This window comes from Schistocerca serialis, chromosome 11 (genome assembly GCF_023864345.2).
Source record: "Schistocerca serialis cubense isolate TAMUIC-IGC-003099 chromosome 11, iqSchSeri2.2, whole genome shotgun sequence".
In the NCBI taxonomy this organism is placed as follows: Eukaryota; Metazoa; Arthropoda; class Insecta; order Orthoptera; family Acrididae; genus Schistocerca; species Schistocerca serialis.
Window position 1 is genome coordinate 194,846,590 of NC_064648.1, and position 27,338 is coordinate 194,873,927.

Below are 27,338 nucleotides of genomic sequence, written 5' to 3' on the forward strand. Positions count from 1 at the left end.
CCGTCTCCCTGCTATCCAACATCTGGTTGGATTGGGGAGCAATGGTACTTCACCTGAAGTACCATTTCATATATATAGGCTATTATTACGATGGGGTCGCCACTCCTAAAGGCATTTGCACCCCCCTCCGGGAAGGAAATAGTGTACCCCATCTGTCCACATCTAGTGTAATCTGTGGAATAGTGTGAATGTGTTCAGATGTCAGTGCACCATGTAACTGAAGCGGACTGTGAGGACCAGCCCAGTATTCACCTAGTGGGATGTGGAAAACTGCCTAAAAGCTACATCCAGGCTGGCCGGCACACTGGCCCTCATCGTTAATCCACCAGGTGGACTTGATCCGGGGCTGGCATGCCTACTCGAGTCCAGGAAGCAGCGCGTTAGCGCATATATTGCTTCAGTTATTGTGTAATTCAATAATTTCAATAAAATTAACAAAAATTCAGTGGAAGCAAAATAATAAGAAATATACTCCACACAGTGGTGAAATTTAGTTGAATGCTGTATGCAGTTCACACAAAACACTAAACATGATGGCCATATGTGTAATTATTAAATGTGTATAAGTTTCTTCGGCAAGGTTTAAGACTTGAAATCAAAGCTAAATACAATTAACATTGCATGAAGAACGAATAATATTTGACAAATTTCCCAGTTAGATCAGCTAGTTTGAAAGAACTATAATCCAAATCCCAATTATGTCACTATTAAAGTCATCAGTAAACTGCCGCATTGATCATAAAAAATCAGCACAAAGTAGAAAGTTAGTCTTCCATTCATAAAAACACACAATACTTGAAAGAATAAGGAAAGGCAAGTCTACGTTACTAGCATTTGTAGACTTAGAGAAAGCTTTTGACAATGTTGACTGGAATACTCTCTTTCAAATTCTAAAGGTGGCAGGGGTAAAATACAGGGAGCGAAGGGCTGTTTACAATTTGTACAGAAACCAGATGGCAGTAAAAGAAAAATTTGGAGTATGTATTAAAATCCAAGGAGAAGAAATAAAAACTTTGAGGTTCGCCGATGGCATTGTAATTCTGTCAGAGACAGCAAAGGACTTGGAAGAGCAGTTGAACGGAATGGACAGTGTCTTGAAAGGAGGATGTAGATGAACATCAACAAAAGAAAAACGAGGATAATGGAATGTAGTCGAATTAAGTCAGGTGATGCTGAGGGAATTAGATTAGGAAATGACACAATTAAAGTAGTAAAGGAGTTTTGCTATTTGGGGAGCAAAATAACTGATGATGGTCGAAGTAGAGAGGATATAAAATGTAGACCGGAAATGGCAAGGAAAACGTTTCTGAAGAAGATAAAATTTGTTAACATCGAGTATAGATTTAAGTGTCAGGAAGTCGTTTCTGAAAGTATTTGTATGGAATGTAACCATGTATGGAAGTGAAACATGGAGAATAAGTAGTTTGGACAAGAAGAGAATAGAAGCTTTCGAAATGTGGTGCTACAGAAGAATGTTGAAGATTAGGTGGGTAGATCACGTAACTAATGAGGAGGTATTGAATAGGATTGGGGAGAAGAGAAGTTTGTGGCACAACTTGACTAGAAGAAGGGATCGGTTGGTAGGATATGTCCTGAGGCATCAAGGGATCACAAATTTAGTATTGGAGGGCAGCGTGGAGGGTAAAAATCGTAGAGGGAGACCAAGAGATGAATACACTAAGCAGATTCAGAAGGATGTAGGTTGCAGTAGGTACTGGGAGATGAAGGAGCTTGTAGAGGATAGAGTAGCATGGAGAGCTGCATCAAACCAGTCTCAGGACTGAAGACCACAACAACAACAACTTGAAAGCAGTGTCAAAATTTCTAGATCCCCACATGCTGCTCAAAATTATGTCACCTGTAAAATTGTAGGGTTAAAATGGTGCAATTGAGTGTATGCCCAGAGACGAAGTTCATCTCGTACTGAAACCTACCCATACTCACTACTACCTGTCCACGAGCCCAGACAGTGTGATAAAAAACAGACTGGTGAAGACAGAAAGGCACAGATCCATTGTGTATTTAAAACATTGAGAACCAAACCAAACTAGTATAGTTCACAACTTCTTATGAAATTACATTAAAATTACTGTCATTGAAAGTAAATTGTTTTTCTTAAAAATAACATCTCAAAACAAATGCCTCCCCATGCTATCACTTTCCAGCCTTAGAAAAAATTTTAACATAGATGTTATGCTAGATATGAATAAAAACATGATATGGTGAAGTCGTGCACCACTTTAAAATCAGAAAATACAACTGAGTCTTTCTGTGTACTCATATGTCGGACATCAAAAATGAGTACAGTCTTGTGCTCATCTACATGATACTCTTGATCATTATGTGGCACATACCAAATTCGAATTACAGCCTATTTAACTGGATGCCTGGCCCAATCACACTGCATAGTCCCTAATTTGGTATAGAGACAGCTTAACTCAAATACACTAAATGAAAGGGTGAAGCTATAGCATAACACATGCTGACATGTTGGCATACATAATTGTGAAGTCCATGTAATTCCGGCCAGTTGAATGGTTTTAACGATGTTGTCAATAGCCTGGATCAGATTATGTCCCAGGCAAATCGTATCATTGTGTGTTCACTGAATAGTTTGACATATGATTTTATGTCTTCCACAGTTTTGCTTTATCAGTAGTATAATTTAAATGCTTTTGAAAACATTTCTTTAAAAAAAAATCGAAATCAATTAAGAACTATGCAGTGCTGCATTGGAACTCACAACGTAGAGATGCACAATTTGATGCAGGTGTGTCAAATACATTTTAAGTGTTTCCTGTGTGATACTTAAAGATAGTATTTCTTAGCTGGAAAGTGACACATTGACAGTTAGCCATGCATCTGATTTTCGTTAGACTTTTTGTTAATCATTCAATGAAATTTAACTTTTGCTTCTTTGAATCCTTCTCTCATTGCTGTCCTTCACTGTGTTTGGCTGCATTGTGTTGTTATTTGTCAGCAATTTATGAGTATGTTTAAAACTGTGACAAATGTTCTCTTTGCTTTCATAGCAGTTTCCAAAAGTGTTATGAGTGACAATGGGTCTTTACTGTCCTTCAAATCATTGTTAGACTTACATATGTTCAGAAAAAATTGGAAAATATTTTTGTATTTTATCCATAGTTGTTCCACATGTTTCAGCACCAGAGACACACGTTTTATAGTGGCTTTTCAGATAACCTGCAATTTGTTACCAGTCACTTGCTAAGCAGTTTTCCTATATTTCTTACATTCTTGTCAGTATCTGTAGCCATTAATGCCATTAGAGCTTTATGCTCACTGATTCCCTCCTCTGCAGTAAGTGGATTGAAGAGTTCAGTTCTGTTAACTAAAATGTGGTGTAAGACATTACCACTAGATGGAATTTTCTGCCTTACACTATGCAAATGTGCCTGTCATGGAACATTTTCAGTTGCTTCACTGCCCCATTTTTAGGTATAAAATTAAGTTTCCCCTTGCTACAGTATTATAATCAGATTTAACTGTGATATAATCATGTGATATATTTGCTAGTTCTTGTGCCCTGAAACATTCTTATAGAGCCATGTATCCAGGGAAGGTTATCCTCTTGATGTATTGCACCAGTGAATAGAACCAGTATCACTAATCTCGTGGGTGCTCCATAAAGGAGTTTCAAATTCCAACTTCTTTGCAGTACAGTGAGAGTAAAGCACAGACAAAGATACAGTGAAAACGATTAAAACAAAGGTGCATGTAAAACATGAAATATTCAGTACACAATGTCTACAGTAGAAGCTGATAATACTAAAACAATCAACGTTTTCTTCTGCATTTAAGACATTTATCACAGGGCAAAATAAATAATAAAAAGATATGTAAATAAAACTAAATGTTATGAGTGTACATTGTTTTCTAATATAAATTTAACCCACATTTGGAAAACATTTTTTTCTGGAAAATTGACAATATTCTATTTAGTCTAATGAAGAAGTACCACAAGAGCTGAGCAAGAGGTAATACAGTCTCAAGAATGCACTCTCCCATGTGCTAAATCCCATGTTGTAGAACCTGTTAGTGCAGCAGTAGGTTCCACCCTGGATTCACTTGATAATTATTTGATAATTTGCACCAGCGAGATGTATCAGTACAAAAGAAACTTATTTTACAAGAAACACATTGTGAGAAAGTGTCCTTGGAAAAGTTCTGCAATTCTCCTTGCATGTAGTAGTGAGAAAGTCATATTGGTCTGTTTCTTCATGCTGCTTCAAGTTATGATGGGTCTATCCTTACTGGAAAACATTTCTAATGGACAGCTGGTGATGTGTGGTTTTTTTCCCTTCTTCTTCTTCTTCTTCTTATTCTTCTTCTTATGAGGGACAGAGCCAACAGAACAATATTTTGATTCTGGTTTGTTTTTGTCTTTTGGTGTGTAAATGTGTAATATTCAATGTGGAAAATTAATTGTGGGCAAGTTAGATGCCAGACTGAGATGAATTAAAAGAATCCTCAGGAAATGTATCCCCATCAACAAAGGAGGTAGCTAACAAGACATTCATTCTACCAGTACTTGAATATTGATTGCCAGTCTGGAATGCGTATCAGATATAATTGATTGAGGAAATAGAGAATATCCAAAGAAGAGCAATACATTTCATTCCAAGTTCATTTAAAAACTAAAACTCTTATGGAACAGGCCAGGAAGGGCCAACAGTACTGACTGGCCGACATGTCATCCTTAACCCACAGGGGACACTAGATGCAGATATGGAGGGGCAAATGATCAACACACTGCTTCCCCAGCTGTATGTCAGTTTACGAGACCACAGCTGCTACTTCTCAATCAAGTAGCCCCTCAGTTTACCTCACAAGGGCTGAGTACACCCCACTTGTCAACAGTGCTTGGCAGACCAAATGGAAACCCATTCAAGTGCTAGCCCAGCCTGACAGAGCTTAACTTCAGTGATGTGATGGTAACCGGTGTTACCATTCCTGCAAGGCCATTGTCCGAAGTTCATTTAGTAAGCACAGAAGTAGTATGGAAATGCTAAGCTAACTCCTTTGGCAGACACTGCAACAGAGGCCTTCTGTGTCATGGGGTGCTTTACTGATAAAAGTTTCAAGAGCATACTTTTCATGAAGAATCAACCAATATATTGCTTCCTCCTGTGTATATCTCAAGAATATAGCAAGGAAATAAAATTTGAGAGATTCTAGCCCACACAAAAGCTTACCAGCCACACAGCACAGGGTGTGAAGTGGGAATTTGTGGTTTCTCCACTTACATGTCAGTTATGCAGTGAGCTGACTTCACTGTCATATGCACTCAATATGTACAGGATGTTGGCTATGGCGATGGTAGGTTGACAGGAATTATGACCATGGAAGAACAATGGATACATGTCCAGAATGAAGTGAATGTTCTTTGCAATCATGGGGGCCACGTATTTTGCAGACATGATGAAACAAAAGTGAAAACAAATGGGGAGAGCCAAACAAACTTCCACACCCATCAGTGGGGAGCTTACATTGGGACCAAAGCACATTGTCCCCAGCTCACAGAGACAGAATCTAGGAAATGCACCTGTACTGTATAGTGTCTTAGCTTGCACTGCTCTTGCTTTTTGCTGCTTTCCACCCGTGCACCTCTCACATTGCCAGGATTTTGCCTATCAGTAAGTATGTACGTACACCGAAGGACAGCAGACACAGCTAGCTTGTGCCAGGTGTGAGCAGCTCTGTTCCATTCACACATTTCTGCAGCACAGCTGCCACACACATCCCCTCCTGGAGAGTGGAGCTCAGGAGCTGTGAGAAAGCATCAGTGTCTAGCCTTCGGCTGGCTAGTGTGACAGATGTTTAGGTTTCACATGCACAGGCTGAAGAATGTGGCTGGTGGCACTGTCCTGCTATCTTCAAAGTTCTTGTTGAATCCGTCAGCTTGGCGGTCACAGTGTCAACTACTAAGTTATAAAACTTGAGGAAATCCACTCCCATGATTGGCTCCTTCACATCAATCACAGTGAAAGTCCATGTAAATGTGCAGCACAGTCCGAGGTCCAAATTTTTGTGATATGATATATGTTTGTATCATTGAACTGTTTGCCATCTTAAGAGACAGCACCTTGGCCTTTTGGCAGTCTCTTAGTGTAGATTTGTGAGGGTGGGGAGGGGGGGGGGGGAAGTGGATAGATTGGGACCCTTATCAACTAGGTACTTCACACTGCCAGCCTGTTCCATTATGAAGGAACCCCTTGATTTTCTACTGCAGCTGGATATGCCTAGGCCAGTTGCAACTGGCACTTGGGTATGAACAGGGAGGCTGACAATTTGTCGCTTGCCATGATATCACCAAATTCTGCTAAGTTGCTGCTTTGACAGTTGTCAGGGTACTGCCAGAGTGCTGATCCTGCAATGACAATTGCGCGAACTGGACACCGGTAGCTGGCTCGGCTGCTGCTGCAGTGTTTGCTGCTCGCTAGCCATGAGTGCATCAACAAGTTGACCTTTGTGTTGTGTGCTGTCATGTAGATGGCCAGATTGTGGACTAGTTGGTGCAGGTCAGTGTCGATTGTGTTGGTCGCAGGAAATGTGTGTCACCGCAGGGGGAAATTTTCGCCTATTAGTAAGTATGTGTGCCAAGGAATACCTGATGTAGCTAGCTTATGCCATCTATGAGCAGCTCTGGTCTGTTCATGCATTTCTGTGGTACAGATACCACAGGTGTACAGCTGTAGATGTGGAACAGTCCCTTGCATTTGATGTCATATGCACATGGCTGGCTTACTGAAGTGTCTTAAAGTCTGAATGCATGATGAATTCTCATTTGTCCAAATTAATTTTCAGCCCTACTGACAAAGACTTGACTGATCTGTTCTTTGAATGAAATTTTATTTGTTCTGTTCAGACTGCATAAAACAGTGAACTTAACTGTTGTTGGTGCTCTCCAGGGTGGCCATCAGATTGAGTAAAGTGATGACCGTAATGAGACAGTAATTGTAGTCTGATATTGTGTTGTTTGGTAACTATATCTTTCACCTTACTGTGAGCCTAAGTACAGTTCTGATAACTTATTAATACACTCTCACCTCACTGTCCTTTATATTTGCATCTACATAAATGAGAGAGACTGTGAGTAGCTTGCTGTAATTTGCTTGAAGTACATATAGTATCATTGTGCTATGTTGCAGAGCTATTACAAACATGGAACCACTGTTTTTTTCTTCAGCTAAGCCTTTGTTAGTTTTATGTTACTCTTTCATCCATTAACTTTTCTGTGTTCTCAGTATTGCTGTCCAATTTCTTGCTTGTTTTTTGATACTGTTTGATCTTCGAGATGTACTCACCTCAAAATTTTGTTTCTATTTTCAGTTCTGCTGTTAATTTTTTGATTGTTTATGCCAGTCTCTTCTGAGCCTTGATGCACTTTCCTAAGCCAGCTGGCTTTTTCTTTTAATTTTTAAAATGCTGTACAGTTTTTTTGTCAGTAAACTAGAATACATTCATTCAGTGTGCCTGTAAGAAATTAGTCCTCTTTCCATAATTGTGTCTCTTTGTACATGATTGTATACTTCTGTGTTACTTCTTAATTTTAATTTTTATTCTGTTGTTCTGTTTCATAATATTTTCTTTCTTTTCTCTAATTTATTCATTTTCTTTTATTGACCCTAAATTTAGGTTTTCTGTTGCATACCTTCAATCTGGCTAAATGACAGCCTTGTTGTTATGAATTTTTGCAGTTTCAGAAAAGTTTGTTTATTAAAAACATAGTTTGTTAAGTGAAATGAAAAGTCCATCTCTTATAACCTTGCAATATTGCAGTACCTGTGTTGTTGAGAATTATAATGCAATGTTCCTTCAGACATACATACATGCTTGTACAGAGATACATTACATAATAATTCTGAACAACACAGGCAGTGCAATATTATATTTATTTGCCAACACCAGGCAAGAGACTTTCAATTAAAATGTCTCCCCTGTATGGGATTATACATAATAAACATACAAATTCAGGTTGTAGACATGTTTCATGGCACAGGGAAATTTGGGTCTGGCTGTGGAAGATGCTTGACTAGCCTAACGGTAAGGTGAGCACTCACGATAAGTGGGAAATCTGGGTTCAAGTCACAGTCTGGCAGAAATTTTCATTGTCATCATTCCATACAGCTGATGTTCGCTCATACTCGCAACTGCTTTTTCTTTTTTTCCTCCATTTGGCTGAATAACTTCTCGTAGATAATTAAACATGTATTTTTCTGATTTTCCCAAATTTTCTGCTTGATTTGGATGTTGCAGTCATGTTGTCTGCTTTTCAAAGGTGGTTTGTAGTTGTTATTTTCTTACTCTTTCTGTAATTATATCTGTTTTTGTGCCTCCTCTGTGCCTCTGAAATTTCTAAATCATCTGCAGATGATCAGCAGTCAGTTTTGAGATTATCAGTCTTCCAACCATTTAGTTTTTGCTTTTGCTATTAGAGTCTGACAATTACCTCTTTTATTCTCTGATCACTTTTCAAAGTACACATTTAAACAACAGTGGAAATAGTCCATCATTTTGTCTAATGTCTACCCTAATCTCAAAGGAATCTGACATTTTAGCTGTGAATTTTACTTTGCATATTGTATTTATTAGTGTTCTTTTAAGGGCTCCTTTATTTTCTTATCTATTTAAGATTTTGGAAGAACTATGAATTAGGTTGATCTCTGTGTAGAGTCTTGAGCCATTTTAAAATTTACAGATTACACCAGGGTTTTTTAGGTCTTTAGGCCTTGCTTGCATATTAGCTTCTGTTTATTGATACTTTAATCACATGACTTACCTCTTCTAAGCACTGCTTGATATCCTCCTGTATTTTAGAATTTATGCTATTCTATTATTTTCTGCAGGTGTGTATTTTAGAATTTATGCTATTCTATTATTTTCTGCAGGTGCTTTAAAATCTGTGGGATTCAGAACTGTTTATTTTTCTAATCATTTTATGTTGGGTTGTTTCTTGGACTACCTTAGCTATGCTAAATTCCAGTATGTCTTGTAATTCCCCAAAATTAAGTAATTTATCAAGAAAATTTGGCTAAAATTTTGCAGTTGTCTCTGTTGTTGATGCCGGGTCACCACCTTCATTCCTAAAACAATGATACTCTCAGTCAAATGTAATTGTTCTTTCTCCAACTTTCTCTTAGCATTTCTGGTGATTTTGTTTTATTTCATATATGATGTGGCTATATTCTTCAAATTGTTCTTCCTTTTTTTTAGTGTAACATTTTTGCAGGTCTGTAGTCTTTCTTCGAGTAATGTCATGTTTCATTGTCCACCATTGGTGTTTTCTTAATATCTTCACTTTGAAATCTTCTGCTGCACTGATTAATTCCTCTTGCATGTCTTTCTGTTTTCCTGAATTCATTTTTGTCAGGTTCTTGATGGATAGTGCATTACTTTCTTTAAATTTTAATGTGTCAAATCGTTTAATTTTTAGAAATACATTTTTCTATTATTCTTGGACAGAAATCTTACTTTTATTATTGTAAGGTGATCCATTTCTGATTCTAATTTTCAGTCTTTTTGGATTTCTCCCTGTTATTGTAACATAATGTTTCTTAAATTCGCCATTCGTGTTACTATGTTGCCTCCATTTTAGTTTAGTGTATTTTTTTTTTTTACTTTATTTTTGTTTAATATTTTCCACATAGCTGTAACAGTATTATCCTGTGTGAGTGTCTTTTCCTTACTATTTTTCCTCCTTTTTTGTATGCCCACAGCTATGAAAAATGAAAATGTTTTAACTTTGAACTGTTATTAAACGTATTTATTCACTATTGTAATTTCTACTCTTCTGTCATTTTCAAGACCCAGCACACTGTAAGTCGTATGAATTCACAACTGTTTGTTTTAAGAGGACACTGTCCTCATGTTAACAGTGATATTTATTTCATATGTATAAGACATGTGTGTCTGTCGCCTATCAGATTCACTTCATATTATACCTTTAAATTTCCTCTGTGCGTGCAACTGACCAGACGTTTAACTATGATGTTCCTTTAAGTGAGCTGTCAGATTAGAGCAGCATAATATTCAAAATTGCTGTTGTGTGATAATACATTTAATAACAGTTAAGTAGAAAACATTTTCATTTTACCAATTTTACATTTTTCTCTTCACCTAACTCAATGCACATCACCGATGAGAGATGGATGTTTTAGGCCACTTTTGTTTTTCAAGTATAAATAGGAAGTCTGGTTATGATTTAACCACTGGTTTTGATAGTTATTTACTTTTCTAAACATAAATTGTTGAAATAAAGTGTTAATTTTTACTGCATTAAAATTTTCTCCAATAACTGCTACGTTTACTACAGCATGTCTGCATTAACACTGTTTCCAAGCACTATTTCAAATAATCAAATGTTAATGGATGTTTATAGCATTTTATTTATTTGCTGTTTTATCACTTTCAAATCAAAGCTTATTTAAAAAAAAAAATTTCAGGTGTCAGTCTCAGCAAGGAATGTATCTTCTACTACAAGGTAAATTTCTATTATTCTCCACAGAATTTTTTGAGCAATATAAAATTTTGTTTACTCTGTGTGAAAGTAAAGTAAACAGTAATCCCAAGGGACTAAAAACCGGGAGTTCAAGTATAAAAATTTTTTTGGATTATAGATTTTTCTATGCATTAGCCATTCACATAATATACATACATAAGTGCTTCAGCAAAACTATGCACATTGTCATAGCAAACACTGCAGTACCTCTGTTATCTCAGAAGATTAAAGTGAAGGTGTTACCAGGTACATCAAGCCTGTTTATAACATTAGTTTGCAATCGTAACACATATAACAAATGTGAGAACTGAAAAGGTTTATGTATTTTACTTGAAAAAAAGTACTCCCAGATCATTTTCTAGTGACAAATATTCTGTATATTAAACTGTCATAAACAGAAATGAAAATTCCGGCTAAGTTCCCGATGTAACATAATAGATTAAGGGTCGACCTGCGACAGCAATCACACAACTTGCGTACGGGCTGCTAGACGCTGCCGCGAGCGCTAAGAGTGCATTGCGGTCACAGGCGTGCGTGTTGCATATGGGCCGCAAGGTGCCGCCATGAGCCCAACCGTATATAAGTGCCGACGGAGTTCGGCCAGTTCTCATTTTGTTGGCATCTCATTTTGTTAGCATCTCACTTTTGCCTATTCTCTTATTTGCTTAGTTGCTTAGCTCTTATTCATTTATGGTTCATGTTATTGTGCTCTCTTTCAGCCATTCTGATTGTTTTGATTTACTCCCAATTGAGAAGTGCTCATTTTGCCATTTCACTTTTACGTATTTCTTATTTTGCTAATAATATACTCCTTAGCTTTTTACAGTGGAATTGATTAACATAGTATCATGTACTGTTTGTTCATTTCAGCCTGTTCATATTTTGATGTTCTTTAAATACTGTAATAATTATTGGAAGCGTTTTTTCCCTTAAACTTGTGTAAAGTATTCTCGATGTAGAATTTGTTCTATGACACAGGTGTAAGGTTTTGAATATAAATTATATACGAAACTGTGCTTTAAAAGGAATTTATTTTTTCAGTTTGTACTAGATCAGATGATAATTTTGTGGTATGAGGGAGAAATGAGAGGGCGAACCTGTGGAAATAGTCTTAAGTGATCCCCTTTAAAAATATAAATTTGTGTGACACTAAAAGGCTTGACACTGTAGGCACCGAAAATTTATACATCACACTGACCAGCTGTAAATGTTTCAGATGTTGAAACAAAACGTTATAAAACGCCCAAAGTGTGTAACATTTCTTAGTGGGTAGACAAAATAATATTGTCCTCCTCACATTCTTGTGCATGTGTCACAACTGTTTATTTTTCAGGTTCTACCTGAGCACACATCACCGTCTGCATTAACAAAGTCCTCAAAATTGATGCCAGGATTTGCAGTGTTTTACAGAATATTCCATTGTGTGCTGAAATGATAACATTGTCACCATCTAACTCGTCAACAGTTTTAGGATCTTTATGTTTCCAGGCATTGCAAAAACAGTTCTGTATGTGTTATGATGACTCTGATTACCAGGATATTGAGCTAGCTTTTATAGCATACAGTGAAATCTTGATTGACACTTCCATTTTACAGCAACACAAATTGCATTCTCCCACATTGAGAACAATAACTGCTTCATTCAAAGGTTGAAGGTGACTTGGTGTACTTGGAGGTAAAATGTGAACCTTTATGTTTGTTAAAGTGAAAACAAGGAAGTCACCCAATGATATGTCAGTCCAAGTCTTCTTATAGTGAGAGTAGATATAAGGTAAAGCATCGATGTTTATGTTCTTCAAAGTGGTTTCTCAGAGTTACAGATCAGAAAAGTATATTATTTGTCTCTGTCCCATGGATTACATACAAGTACAATAGTTAAATATTGTTAACTGCATGCTCCACTATTTTACAAGTCATGTTTTATTTCCAGGGGATGACTTGGGAAAAAATAACCAAAAAAGCCAAGTTTTTCCCTATGTCACAGATATAAGATGAAGCATACGTTTCACTCACTTGGTCAAATTCATGAAACTAGTTGTTTGCCCCCTTCATCAACTTTGTTAACTTCACCATAAATCCTAATGATGAAATTGGGTTTACCTTTTGCAACCAGTATAGCCAACTGGCAAAACAATTGAAATCTTCAACATCTAAATTTTTTGCAGCCTCATTTCTTTTGACTGAATTATAATTCCACTTAAATGTAGATTGGAAGTGCACATATAATTGAATCATTCTAAAAGTAAAGTTTCAGCATCTTCATATATAACACTGTGAAGTCACTTACATTTGCACCTGTAACCCAGTATAGCAGCATTAAGAACTTTTTCCTGACCTTTAAGTAGAATAGATAATGTATATTTGCTAAGTCTAAATGTTTGGCGATTGTGCTGTTCTTCAATACACCATGAGCCACTTCCCACAGAATTTTAAGTTTTGTAAGGAGATCTATGCTTTCTGCTTCCTCGTGGCCAAGACTACCCTTTTACTGCTTGTAACTTAATATTACTAATACTAGCCCTCTTTAAAGACTATAAAAGCACATATCAACTCAGAATTGCACTTATTAATGGGGTTTAGTTTTTCCACACCGTTTGTGTCATAATTGTTGTCATTGTTGATGGTGATTGTTGAGCAGTGTTACTCACACAACTATGGCAGAGAAACAATAGAAAAAAGAGAAACCTTTGTCAGTTCAGGTTAAATGAAAAAAATTTAATGATGCAACTAAAAACAAGTTCATAATTCATGCTAACTGAAATTTGTGTTAACCAATGAAACTTTCTATAAGATCCTGTTTATCACTGCCAGAACAGAAATTCTGCAGGTGTTATGTGAGAATTTGGCTTAAGTAAGTTCACCTTAAAAGAATATGTACTATATTTGAAATATAAATTGTACTTTCAGAATTGTTCATTATTATGAATATGCAACAATATTACAAGGCAGTTTAGTCTGTAATGCATTATAAACAACAGCTAATTTGTGGCTCTTTTCCTTAATAAAGGGAGTGAACTTCTAATATCCTTATTTGAAAATGAAACTGCAGCTGAAATGTCAGCAGTTGAGTAGTGCTAACTGATTATCATATGGAAGTCACTGATATTCAGCAGATTGAATTTGATGGTTACAAGCTATTGTCGTACTACTGTAGAACCCATAAGATGAAATGGTGAGTGGCTATATATTCAAACATAGGAGTTAAGTCCCTGCCCCATCGGAATAATGAGCATAGTGTTGACCAGCTCTTTGGATATTGTGCCACAATAATGAAAGGAAACTCACAGGCATTAATGGTGGCAGTTTACAGGATATCTTCAAGAAGTATGTTGACTTACATAAAGCAGCTGGAGACAACTTTAGTAAGGTTATAAAGAATTAACTCATGAATTAACTCTTCAGGCTTTCCTGGTGAGATCTTGACATGTGGAATAATCGGGTCTACTGCTGGATGTTTGTGTCTCTCTGGAACAATATTTTGACCACGTAACTCGTTCCCTTCTTCAGGTGGTACCTGAGACTGCCGTATTGGAGGATCTTGTCCAGTATTTATGCCCAGAGGGCGCTGGGCACTCTGTTTGCCATCCATGCCTGCCTAGCGCTTGTAAGGTGTTGTCTCTTCCCCGGTGCTCCCTCTTACATCCGCACCCAACTTGGTCGCCACCTGTGGCAGCTCTCTGAGGCCTATCCTGTGTCGGGCACTCCATTCACAGTTCGCACCCTCCTGGTGCTGTTCCAGAGGTTTTGGTCCTTCCCTGGTGCTCCCACAGACGTCCGTGCCCGGCTTGTTCACCATCTGTGGTTGTGGCAGGTGTCTGCGGCCGGACCCACGTTTGGCATTCCATTCATGGTCTGCACCCGCTTGGCACTGCTCCTGAGGTGTTGGCACTTTCCTGGTGCTCCGACAGACGTCCGTGCCTGCCTCGTCCATCATCTGCAGTTGTGGCAACTGTCAGAGGCCTGTCCCACGTCAGGAGTTGCGTTCACGGTCTGCGCCCGCCTGGCACTGATCCTGTGGTGTTACTACTACTTGAGGAGTTTCTTGGTTCCTTTCATGTAAAGTCATACATTGGCCAGACAACCAGGACGGTGGACGTCAGGTGCCAAGAACACCAGAGGCACACCAGACTCGGACAGGCAACCAAATCTGCCATAGTGGAGCACTGTCTGGAGATCGATCACTCAATGGACTAGAAAAACACCAAAATTGTGACACAGACGCCAAGATTTTGGGACAGTGTCATAAAGGAGGCCATCGAGATCAAGGTCACAGATAACCTAATAAATCGAGACAGCGGTTACCAGCTCAGCTCAGCATGGAGTCCATCTCTGGAGCTTTTCAGGGTCCAACGAAAGGAGCTAAGAAACTCCCCAAGAAGCAGTAACACCGCAGGAGCAGCGACAGGCGGGCGCGGACCGCGAACGCAACTCCCGACGTAGTATGGGCCTCAGAGAGCTGCCACGACCACAAATGATGACCAAATCGAGCATGGACGTCCGATGGAGCACCAGAGAAGAGAGAACACCTTACAAGCAGCACCAGGTGGACGCGGACCGCGAACGGAATGCCAAACGCGGGTCCAGCCCCAGACAGCTGCCACGACCACAGATGGTGGACGATCCAGGTGTGGATGTCTGAGGGAGTACCAGAAAGGGCAGAAACCTCAGGAGCAGCACCGGGCAGGTGTGAACTGCGAACGGAATGCCCGACACAGGACGTGCCTCAGAGAGCTGCCACAGATGGCGACCCAGTCGGGCAGGGCATCGGAGGGAGCACCGGGGAAGAGACAACGCCATTTTAGCGGATGACCCATGAGCAGCTGCTCACGTTCTTTGTTTTATCAACTTGACAAACCTCTCTAAGGACATTTGATTATGCTATTTTTTTTTTAATCCTATGCCCGTCAGTCTGTCTTTTATCGTGTTTTCCCTTTTAGTTGCTGTTTTAAACTTGTGCCTCGCGGTGCATTCCTAACGTAGTCTGGGCGCTAATGACCATAGAAGTTGTGCGCCCTAAAACCACAAAAAAAAAAAAAAACCCTTACAAGCAGCGCCAGGTGGGCCCGAACGGTAAACAGAGTGCCCAGCGCCCTCTGGGCACAAATACTGGACAAGATCCTCCAATACGGCAGTCTCAGGCAGCACCTGAAGAAGGCAACGAGTTACATGGCCGAAATATTGTGCCAGAGAGACACAAACATCTGGCAGTAGACCCAATTATTCCACATGTCAACTGGTGAATTGTTTGTAGAGACTTTAATGTCAATTATCTTTCAGATAGTACTAACTGAAAACACTTGAAAATCATTGATGATCAACTTTGGAAATCTGCTGCAGTAAAATTCCCTACAGGTACTCTTGGGCACCATGCTAGAGCTGTTGACAGTTTGTTTTCAAGCCCACAAACTTAGGTGACTTATTGGCAAAACAAATCATCAGTAGTTTTTCTGGCCATTACAGTCAAATGAGTACTTATCAGTTGGGCTGAGATCAAATGAAAGGATTGTCATCACACAATCATAACCAATGATTGAATGCTAGTAATTAGAGTGATATTACAGGATGAATGCTATGAGTAGACCATAAGGCAGGCAGTGTGGATAGAAAATCAAACTTTGTGTTAACCATTTTCCTAGTCTTTTCATCCCCTAAAAAGCATAAAATTGGAACATAGTAGCCTACAACTACAAAACAGTGAGTCAATTATATTTGAAAACATTACCGAAGATATCGGTGATCCAAATGTAGTATTTGAAAGTAATAATGACAGTCTAAACTGCAAGGCACAGTCATTGAAAGGCAAGTGGCTTTGATCATCACATGATCGTCATCAAAACTGCAGCTGTAATACAGTACAAAGATATAAATCAGAAGTATCCATAAAAAGAACTTAATTTCAAGCATAAAATTTCAAAATGTAGATATACCCATTTTCGTGGACTGTGTGTGTATGGAGCAGGATCTGCTGAATGACGACAGTCAACTGCTGGAGAGAGCAGTATAGCTATATCGTAAATATTGGAGGTTCTCCCTATAGCTGAGAGCAAGAGGTCTGCATTAGCCAATCAGGTATCAAACGAGAGAATTATGTACCAAAAAATGTACTTATTAGTAAATAAAATGTCAGAGTCACAATAAATCATTTTACAATAAAAATAAACATCATAATTTTTTTCTGTTTTTTTGTCATTCCTTAGTTGCTTCAAAATTAATGGAAGTATGTTCCATTTCTGTAACTAAATGAAATACAGTTCGTTTATTGCCATACAGGTAGCATCTTCAGTGGCCTATAATACATGTTTCTTTTTATACATATAATAAATGTATTATGCAGTGGTTATAATGAGCTACTATGTTACACTTTTTCATTTTTTATCTTTTTTTAGATTACAATCCACTTTTGTAGCACAAATTTCATGAGACAAAATAATCATTCTGTTCTTACGATTGCCAGTGCTGTTAGTCCTTACGTCTGGTCCTGGAGATGTGTATTTAGTCCCCATGCCCCAGCTGGTCGATTTCTGCCGTTTTTTTAACCACATTTGGTACAACACATTACTTACATCACTTGCACTTTTCATTTTGTGATTAACATGTGTGTGTTCAAAGTGTGTAGTGTTCCCAACTGTCACTGTTTGTTTGTCTTTAATCTTTTGTGTGTGTGTGACAGAGACAGAGAGAGAGAGATAGAGAGAGAATGGTTGAGAAAATGATTCATTAATTATTTATTCTGGTTATGTTTCAAATTTCTGTTCATTATTGTTTTAGAGGCCATGATGTATAAAAAGAAATATATATTACAGGCCACTGAAAATGCTCCACAAATGAAAGACACAAAATGCTTATGGCAGTAAACAAACTGCCTTTCCTTTTTTTACATAGATGGAACATACCTCCATGTATTTTGAAGAAACTAGGAAATAACAGAAAACTGAAGGAATGCCAATGACAGAGCCATGTCAGGCATTTCCTGTCGAGTTATACAACAGTTTCAAGAATAGCCATCTCAGACTCCAGATCATTGAACCCATTAAATTTTAATTACAAGTTATGTTAATGTGAAGGTCAGAAACACCTCTTTGGTACCTCAAAGAACAAAATCATTTGAAAAAAAAAACTTGGTTAAAAAATGAAATCAAATTGCCTTATACCAAGAAATTCTTGCTTGATAGAAAGTTGTTTAACGTACATCTTGAGTCATGTGCATTTATTAACAGCTCAGCAGTGATGACCTATATAATATAAAACACTGAACACATGACATCAAGAATGCTGCAATGTACACAGAACAAACACAAATGAACTGTCATAACACTCGGTAACAAAAGTAACCAGAATGAAAAGCATGAGAAAGTACAACACACCCACCATAACAAATTTCACCCAAAACTAATGAACCACATAGATTCAGAAATAACAGAGAAAGTGTCACACCTATTAGAGCAAGGGCTCAAACTCAACATCACTACAAAAATAGATAACCACTACATAAAAAATCTGATTGTAGAAACAGAAAGAGAGGACAGAGGAAGAGAAAGAAAAAAATAATGAGAACTAGTGAAGAAAGAAATGAAAAGCATAATAACCATTTCAAAGAAAGAGGAAAACAGGATACTTGAGACAGAAAACACCACCACCAAGAAATTAAAACAAAAACTACAATATAATATCATAGTCACATGGGCTTGTAAAGAGGACAGCACAGTACTGACAAGTCCAGAACAGTATATAGAAAAAACTGAAGATTTCATCTCTTCTAACAATATCACAAAATCTGAAATCTGATCCAGCAGCATGTTTCTAGTCATATATAAAAAACAAAACACATACTCACAGATAAACAAAAACAACACATTAGTCAGAAGAACGCAAAAGCACTAACAGTCAGAAGCCAACCCAAGAGTTGCAAACCCCTTATTCCACTGAGGTCTGTTATTAATTTCATGAACACACCATCATTCCATGTGGCAAAATACATGAACAAAATCATACAGCAACATTATGGAATGAAGAACAGGAGAACAGTAAAAAACACAGATGAACTCGTAACACAAATAAAAGACCTAATGCATTCCACAAACAGCTTCACTCATCCCTTTCAGCGCAGAGAAAATGTACACCTCAGTACCCACTGCATGCACAATAAAACTAATTGAAGAAAAGTTACTGACATACAACAGACTACCAGCAGACAATATTAATGAAATAGCTAAACCCCTCAAAGCAATCACATCCAAAAATTACTTTCAATTACAAAAGAAATTTTACTTACAAAAAGATAGCTTTCCATTGGGATCCCCAACATCAGGAAAATCGGCAAACACATTCATCAACCACATAGAAAATTCAATCTTCCATACACTCATCACAAAGAAACGATACACAATTGTTTACTGGTACAGATATGTGGATGAAATAATTTGAATAGCAGATGAACAAAGAAAATTAATAAAATTTATGCAATCATAAACAGTATGCATAAAAATATTCAGTTCACCATGGAAAAAGAAACACAAAAGCAAATACATTTCTTGGATACAACAATAAAGAGAGACAACAATAAGCACGCATTTGATATCAACGAGTAGGTATGCACTAGTTAAGAGTGCCAAGAATGTGACTCGGTGTATCTGGGGATGACAGGGTATAAAGAAGGGTATGGGTATAAAGAACATACAAGAAGCTGGGAGTATGAAAACAGTCTTTCTACCTCTGCTGAATGCCTGATTAAACATGGACATACACCATTCAATATGGAACTAGACATGAGATTTATTAGAGTAAATAATCACAACAAACTACTACTTACATTACAAGAGAACTTTCACATACAAACAGAAATCTGAAACAATAAAAATAAATAATTAATGACTCTCTCTCTCTCTCTCTCTCTCTCTCTCTCTCTCTCTCTCTCTCGCACACACACACACACACACACACACGACGACGACTTCTGTACACATACAAAATGCACATGCAAGCGCACACACATAAGAAATGAAAAACGTCAAACCATACAAACAACAGATACGAAAGACTAAAGGTAAACACAGAGCCACAGTTGGCAACACTGTACTTGTAAACACACATATATAGATTTAAAAAAATAAGAACTACAAGTGATGTAACTGTTGTGTTATAACAAAAGTGTGTGAAAATAACTCCGGAAATCGGCAAGCTGAAGCATGGGGACTAAATAACACATATCCAGGACCACAGATAAGGACTAACATCGCTGGAAATCATAACTAGCTCTGAACTATTAGTTCACCTCATAAAATTTACGTTACAGAAGTTGATTCTAATTGGAAAAACAAGAGAAAAACATGACAAAATGTAACACAGTAACATACTGTAACTACTTTGTAATACATTTATTATATGTATAAAACGATACATGTATTACAGGTCAAAGAAGCAAATCACATATATCAATAAACATATTGCCTTTCATTTAGTAGCATAGATGGAACAACACACCTCCATGAAAAATGAAACAGTTTGTTAACACAACTATTGTCAAATAAATATACTAAAAGCTTTAGAAGCAAACAAATAAACATCAGACAGTTTTTGATTGTGCTGGACAGCAGTCATATAATAATTTTTGAATGAATGCACCACCTTTTGACTGTTGTTATTTTATTTAGTTATGACCCAATTAATAATATTTAATAAAAACAGGTTGACTTTGTTTTTATTAAGTGTGGCACGCTCCTACTATTATTTTCTGATGTTTTTACAAGATAATGATTTTACATCTGGCGTTTTGTGGGAAGAAAATATTTTTCTTAATTTGTGGCCAATTTTGAGCTTGATATCCTGCAATATATATTAATGACATAAACCTAATCACATGAAAATGGCATAAAAGGTTTAAATCTGAGTTATAATTAAATAAACGACAATACAGTCAAATTGTGGTGTGTTCATTTTAAAAAATAAACACTACATTCTTTGTGTGTAGCGTGTCTACCATAGGCAACCTGGAAAATAATTTCAATATTGTTGGTTTCTTTGAAGATGATGAAGGCTGAACCAAAGATATAGCATCAGGATGATTTTCAGAGAGGTGGCTATGATTATCAATATGTGATGTCCAGCAGATGACCTACCATAGATGTACTGGGCAGTTGTTTACCATGGAGATGGAAGACACTGATCTTGGGCAGTTTCTATTGAAGCAACCACAAATACTGGTAAATGAAGTAGATCATGTTCAATAAATGCAGTCCTAGATATAAGTAAGTAATGCCCACATCATAATATTACAGCAAATAGTAACAGATATGATATGAGAGGCTAACAGTATTATAGGAAAAATCCATGCAAAATAAACTAGTGACATTCAGTAATGTCAAAAAGAAATAAATTAAAATGATTCCTTGGAGAATAAATGTAAGTTAAAAATGTGCTATGGGTAGCCTAAAACACCAATTATTTGCCATTGGAGTAACAGTGTATGAAGATGTAAGGGAAAAAATTGAATTTAAAGAAGAACTGTCATGATGCAGTATACATAAGTAAAATAATGAAAAAGCACAGTAATATATTTCACAATAAAAAGAATGTGGAGAAGGATGTAAAACAGGTTTGTACAGTTATAAAATCAGGATGTCAGATTAAGCATTCTACAGCAGATCACCAAAAAGTTCAAAGAAATGTTTGTCTTTGAAGTCTAACTGCTTATTTATAACAGACAAGGGTTTGTTTTCATAACATGAATTTCTTCTAACATATTAAGAAGTAGCCCTTTAGATGCATTCTGTAAAATTTACATATTGCAGCAAATCCAACCTTCAGAGCGATTATGTTCATCAAGAAGCCACCCAAACAAGGATTTGGTATATGCAATACCAGTAATATGCTCTTCAAAATGTATTTAAATGGTGTGGCCAGTTTGTCTAATATTATTTATTGGAGTTGTGGCACTGTATTTTGTTGATGCCAGAATTTTGATATTTATTAGAGTCACGAAATGTATGTTTTTTCATTTCCTTTGTAGTAGGTTCTTAGTTATGAAGGCTATTGTTAGATAAGTGTTTTTTTAAAATAATTTCTTTAGTTTGCCTGAAATAAGACCCATGAAAATAATTTTAGTATAGCTCCTATTGGAATTTGTAACAATGCAATTTGTTCATCATAATTTTAGATGTAAAAAGTCCACTTGACTAGCACTGAAGTTATTGGTAACTTAAATTTTTGCAGAGTAGAAATTTCTCTTTGGGTTGCATTAGTTTGAAGAGGTAATTCTAATAACCTTTGTATGATTGTTTTGAAGACCTCATTTTTTATATTTAGTAGGATGAGATGAAGTGGCATATTTTTTCTGTTTAGTAGGATGACATGAAGCAGCATTAATTATTATATCTGTGGATGTTGGACTTCTGTCTTCATGCTATAATGTGAAAGACAGTTTAGGATGTACATTATTTAAGCTGGCAGTGAGAAGATCAATTTCTTCCTTTGAGTCTTTATGTAATAACACAATGTCATTGACATATCTTTTATAATAAATAAGTTTATTGGTTATTTCACGATTGTTTCAGAAAGATTTCAGTTCAACTTAATTTAGGGGGATATCTGCTAAAGGACTGCCAAGTGAATTCCCTATAGTAAGACCATCCTTCTGAATAGAGATTCTATTATTAAATGAAAAATAATTAAAAGCAAGAGTAGTTTCTGCAAGGGTAAGTCAAATGAAAACATTAAATATTTTTTAAATATTATTTATTGTGCAGAAGTGGTACAAAGCTGTATCACTTTTCAACATAATCTCCCCCACACTCAATGCAAGTCCTCCAGTGCTTACAAAGTGCATAAATTCCTTTAGAAAAAAAAAAAAATCTTTTGCTAGTCCGCGCAACCACTCATGCACTGCATGGCATACCTCTTCATCAGAACGGAACTTCTTTCCTTCCACTGCATCTTTGAGTGGTCCAAACATATGGAAATCACTTGGGGCAAGGTTTGCTGAGTATGGTGGATGAGGAAGACACTCAAAATGCAGGTCTGTGATTGTTGCAACTGTTGTAAGGGCAGTGTGGGGCCTTGTATTGTAATGTTGCAAAAGGATACCTGCTGACAGCAATCCATGTCGCTTTAATTTCATTGCAGGCCACAGATGTTTATTAGGAGAACTGTGTGTGATGCATTGGTGACAGTGATCCCTCTATGCATGTAATTCTCCAAACTGACACCTTTTTTGTCCCAAAAGAGAGTCAGCATAACCTTCCCTGCTGATGGTTCTGTTCAAAAACTACTTTGGTTTTGGTGATTAGGAATGGTGCCATTCCTTGCTCACTCTCTTCATTTCCAGTTGTTGGAAGTGAACCCAGGTTTCGTCCCCAGTAATGATTCTTGCAAGGAAGCCATCACCTTCTCATTCAAAGTGCCAAAGAAGTTCTTTACAAGCATTAACACGTCATTCTCTCATTTCAGGAGTCAGCTGCCATGGCACCCATCTTGCAGACACTTTGTGAAACTGGAGCACATCATGCACATTGTGGTGTGCTGACCCATGACTAATCTGTAAACATGCTGCAATCATTCAGTGTCACTCGGCTGTTCTCCTTCACTATGGCTTCAACTGCTGCAATGTTCTGTAGAGTCACAACTCGTTGTGCCTGACCTAGACAAGGAGCGTCATCCACTGAAGTCACACCATTTGCAAATTTTCTACTCCATTCATAGACTTGCTGCTATGACAAACATGCATCACCGTACTGAACCTTCATTTGTTGATGAATTTAAATAGGTTTCACACCTTGACTACACAAAAACTGAATAACAGAGTACTGTTCTTTCCTGGTGCAAGTCGCAAGTGGGGCAGCCATCTTCATACTGATACTGCAACGGTATGTGTGCATCTGCACTATGATGCCACCTACAGTCCGTTCTGCATGCTGTTTGTAGCATGCTTACCAACTTACATGATAACGGTGCGAAATTTCGATTTGTTATTACAAATTTAAGGTTTCCATTTGACTTGCCCTCATAGTAGTTAAATGAAATCAGCTATCTTTTCAGTGCTCATAGTTTTATGATTGGTAAGCTATCTTTAATGATGGCGATAGTCTCTTGAATAGGTATGTTGGTATAAAGATTGGTGACATCTAGAGATGCAAATTTGCCATTATCTGAAATTACTATGCCAAAAATTTATTTAGTTCATTCATAACTGTTTTTAATACTGTAATTTCCTTCATAAATGTAAAGATCTTCTAAGAAGTCATTGACTTTCTTATTTAAATTATAAATGGGACAGTTAGTATGGTTTACATTTTTGCAGATTGGTAAATTTGCTCAGCCTAAGTAATGTGGGATTAATAACTTTAAATGTTGCTTTCGGTCTAGGCCAAAACCAAAAATTAGTCTCTTGAATTAATTTTTTAATTTTGATTTGAAATTTTGTAGTTGAATCCTTTTTAACTTCAGTAATTACATTGGTGGTAAAAAAATTAAATATTTTAGAGATGTAATCATTTTCACCTTCACCTACCTTAATTATGACCGTTTTGTTTGTTATTAGTTTTTGCTTGATCTCCTTAATAACTTTTCATTCATTGTTACTTTTATTTTTCTCTGTACCTTTTGCAATAATATTTTTTTATTTTAAGCACAATATCACAAATTTCAGTATTGTTAAGCTGTGAATACTTTGCAGCAACTTTCACATCGGCAGTTACACATTTAATGTTTGCACTATTCAGTTCTAGAGTTAAATTGTATTTTAGACCTTTGGTTAAAAGAGCTGTTTCTGCAGGAGGGAAAATAATAATAGTTAATTAGCTAATCTAGGGAAGAAGTTATGTATATATGGTGAAGCAATTTGTGAAAACATAGTTTGCTGACTAATACTGATACCTAACAAAGCAATCATAGTTAAGGCAGATAAAGGTAATACTCTTATCATTGTTAGTGAAAATGATTATAACTCTCAAACATTACATTTTTTTACTGCCAATGTAATTACTAAATGTAACAAAGATGAATTTTCAAACCAAAATTTTTTGTTTCAGACTTAAAGATTATCAATCCTACATTAAATATCTTCAACAAGAAAGTAAACAATAACAGAACAAAGACAGCTTCTATGTTAGGCACTGCGCCAGATGTTACTCCATCTGCCATAATACCTATATAGGCAAGGTTTTGTATAAAATCGGGCGTCTTTTGAAAAACCAGGGATTTAAGACAGTTTTTTCTGCTAATAATGGTCTTCAGAAGAATCTGATTCATAGCTTTAAAAAAGCCTAAAGGTAAATTTTCATTATCCAGAGTATACAAGATCACTTGTGGCGAATGTCCGAAATTTTATATTGGCTAAGCAGGAAGATTCTTATTAATAAGGTACAAGGAGCATATTTCGACTAAAACTAGAGACTGCACATGTGGTTCGACATTTGCCAAACATTTAGTGCAATGGGCTCATGCACCCAACCCCCCTCCCCCACGATACTCATCTCTTGCATAGTGAAGTAAAAGGTGCAAGGTTAGATATGTTAGAGGGAATGCACATTTTATAAACATTTACTACATGACAAAAACAACCTTCTTACCAACCAGCTGCAGCTGTGAAATAGAAGCTTCTTTGAAGGTTTACAACCATTATTTCATCCGCTGTAATGTTAATGTGGGATATGCTTTACAGGTGCCAACATATGTCTGTACTCTCATAGGTTGAATAGATAGGTATATCACTTTGACACCGCAAAAATTTTTGGACCCATCTATGAAGTTGTCTATTAGTTATATAGGAATATTCAGTTACCTAGTTAATAGTTCATTATTATATAGGGTAACAGCGTGAACGGTTAATACTTGGCATATTGAACACCTTCAACAGGCCACAGATGGTCAACCGATATTCGGTTTGCACGTTCTAGAGTTAAGAATGGTTTCAACACTTGATTTAATTAGTGGATAATAACTTCGTCGGTCAATAGCATATACATGTAGTAACCGGAATGATGATCACCAAGTCACTACCCCTTTACAGAACATAGGTGTTACCACATAATCCTTCAATATGACCGATTGTGGTCAATACTATGTATATATGACAGCCAAGGTGCTATCACCTAGTCATACAGAACTTTTTATTAACTTAATTAATGGCAGTCATATCCATATAAGTATCATGAGAGGGTAACGTCACCTTGCCACAATCTTCTGGATACGAAGTTTTGGTTCAGACTAGCTCGATCAGTTTGAATTGATCATACTCACTGATGTTTAAAGGTGTCCTTGGAGTGTTGCTCGCCAAATCACATAATAATTTAACCATTTCCCATCATCCTCCCATAATTTAGACTAGTTCTTTAAGTACATATTGACCTATGTCGGTCAATGATATTAAGTGTGTTGACCAGAGTGATGTTCACCAAGTCACACTTTAACTTTGAGCATAATTGACCTATGTCAGTCAATGGTTTTTAAGTGTGTTGACTGGAGCAATGTTCACCAAGTCACACTTTAGCTTTAAGCATAACTCCACTGTCATTCCCTAATTTCAATGGCAGTGGTCTCCAGGCCCGAATTGTGATGGCAGTGGTCCACACACAGTTTTTACAGTATGTGTGTGTACTAGAGTGTTTTCTGCAACTCATAGCCATAACTTTGCCAAGAAGCTCAATCAGGCATGTGCATTAGTTTTTGACTTGATTCTAGACCATTTCAGATGCAATATACTAATCTTGAATAATGACCATCTAATTTATATGGGCCATATTGCCTGATGTTACAGATTAGATATAGACTTGTTCATAAGTTCATTGATGACCATTTTCATGCTAAGTCAATGGGATGTTCATGCGTTGTAACCATAGCTAAGCAAGTGCTTAACAATTATGTCTTAAAAAAAAAATTTCTAGACCTAGTTGTAATAATGACGATGGTGGCTTTATATTAACCTTCCCACCCCAAATTCTTTTTAGGTGATTAAATTTCATACTTATTCCGAAAATTTTCCTAGATAGGCCGTACCTTATAAGCACATGATGTCTTCCTCATATCACGACCAATGAATACTTCATAAATGTTTAGACAGTCGATCTAAGTACATTCTGTACAGGTTAACACATATGCCCTTTTCCTCAGCTATACCTTTTATTTCACTTTACTAATAAATTCAAGGTCAGGAGTTAAGTTCACATCTTGTCCCAACAAGTAACTATCATACAGTTTGTGCACAGGCACAAGGTACTGTGTTTGCCTAAGCGGGCCTCATGACACTACAGTCAGTTCCAGTACAGCACTCGTGGCTGCCGCATCGCGGTCGCGAAGTGGGGCTGAGGTAGTGCCAGATAAGTTTTACATTCTGACGATAATTTATGGATTTACAGTTTTAGCTTGACGATGTCCACTATGGACAAACAATAGATACTGTTCTTCTGAAGAAGGTTGGGTTATCCTGACTGAAACTTAGGTAAATTTCGAGGTAAATGGTCCAACTGAAGCTGTTCATTATTAAAATTAAAATCCTATGTTACTTAGGCTGAGATCACAAGTTAAAAAAAATACTAAATTTTAAACAGTACTAGCTGTCCCACTTATGATATAAATAAGAAACTTGGTGAAATCTTAAAAAAAATATTACAGTTACGAAGAAAATTTAAGTATTAAAACCAGTTATGAATTGACCAAAACAATTTTAGGTGTAGTAATTCCAGATAATGCCAGGTTTGCATCTTTAGATGTCATCAGTCTTCATACCAATTCCAGAGACTATAGGCCATCATTAGAGACAACTTAACACCTCATAAAGTTATAAACATCAAAGAGATAGTTGGATTCATTGAAGTACTAGAAACTACTT

At 36.9% G+C, this 27,338-nt stretch overlaps 1 protein-coding gene across 1 annotated transcript in view; it reads left to right on the forward strand.

Moving 5' to 3' along the window:
- The window catches only part of LOC126426646 (uncharacterized), a 144,097-nt gene extending 131,899 nt beyond the window's left edge, over positions 1–12,198 (forward strand). Inside the window, exon 6 of the mRNA XM_050088532.1 lies at positions 11,853–12,198. Coding sequence (XP_049944489.1) covers positions 11,853–11,954 — 102 coding nt within the window. The 3' untranslated portion in view covers positions 11,955–12,198. The remainder of the gene's footprint in view (positions 1–11,852) is intronic.
- Positions 12,199–27,338: the final 15,140 nt, after the last annotated feature.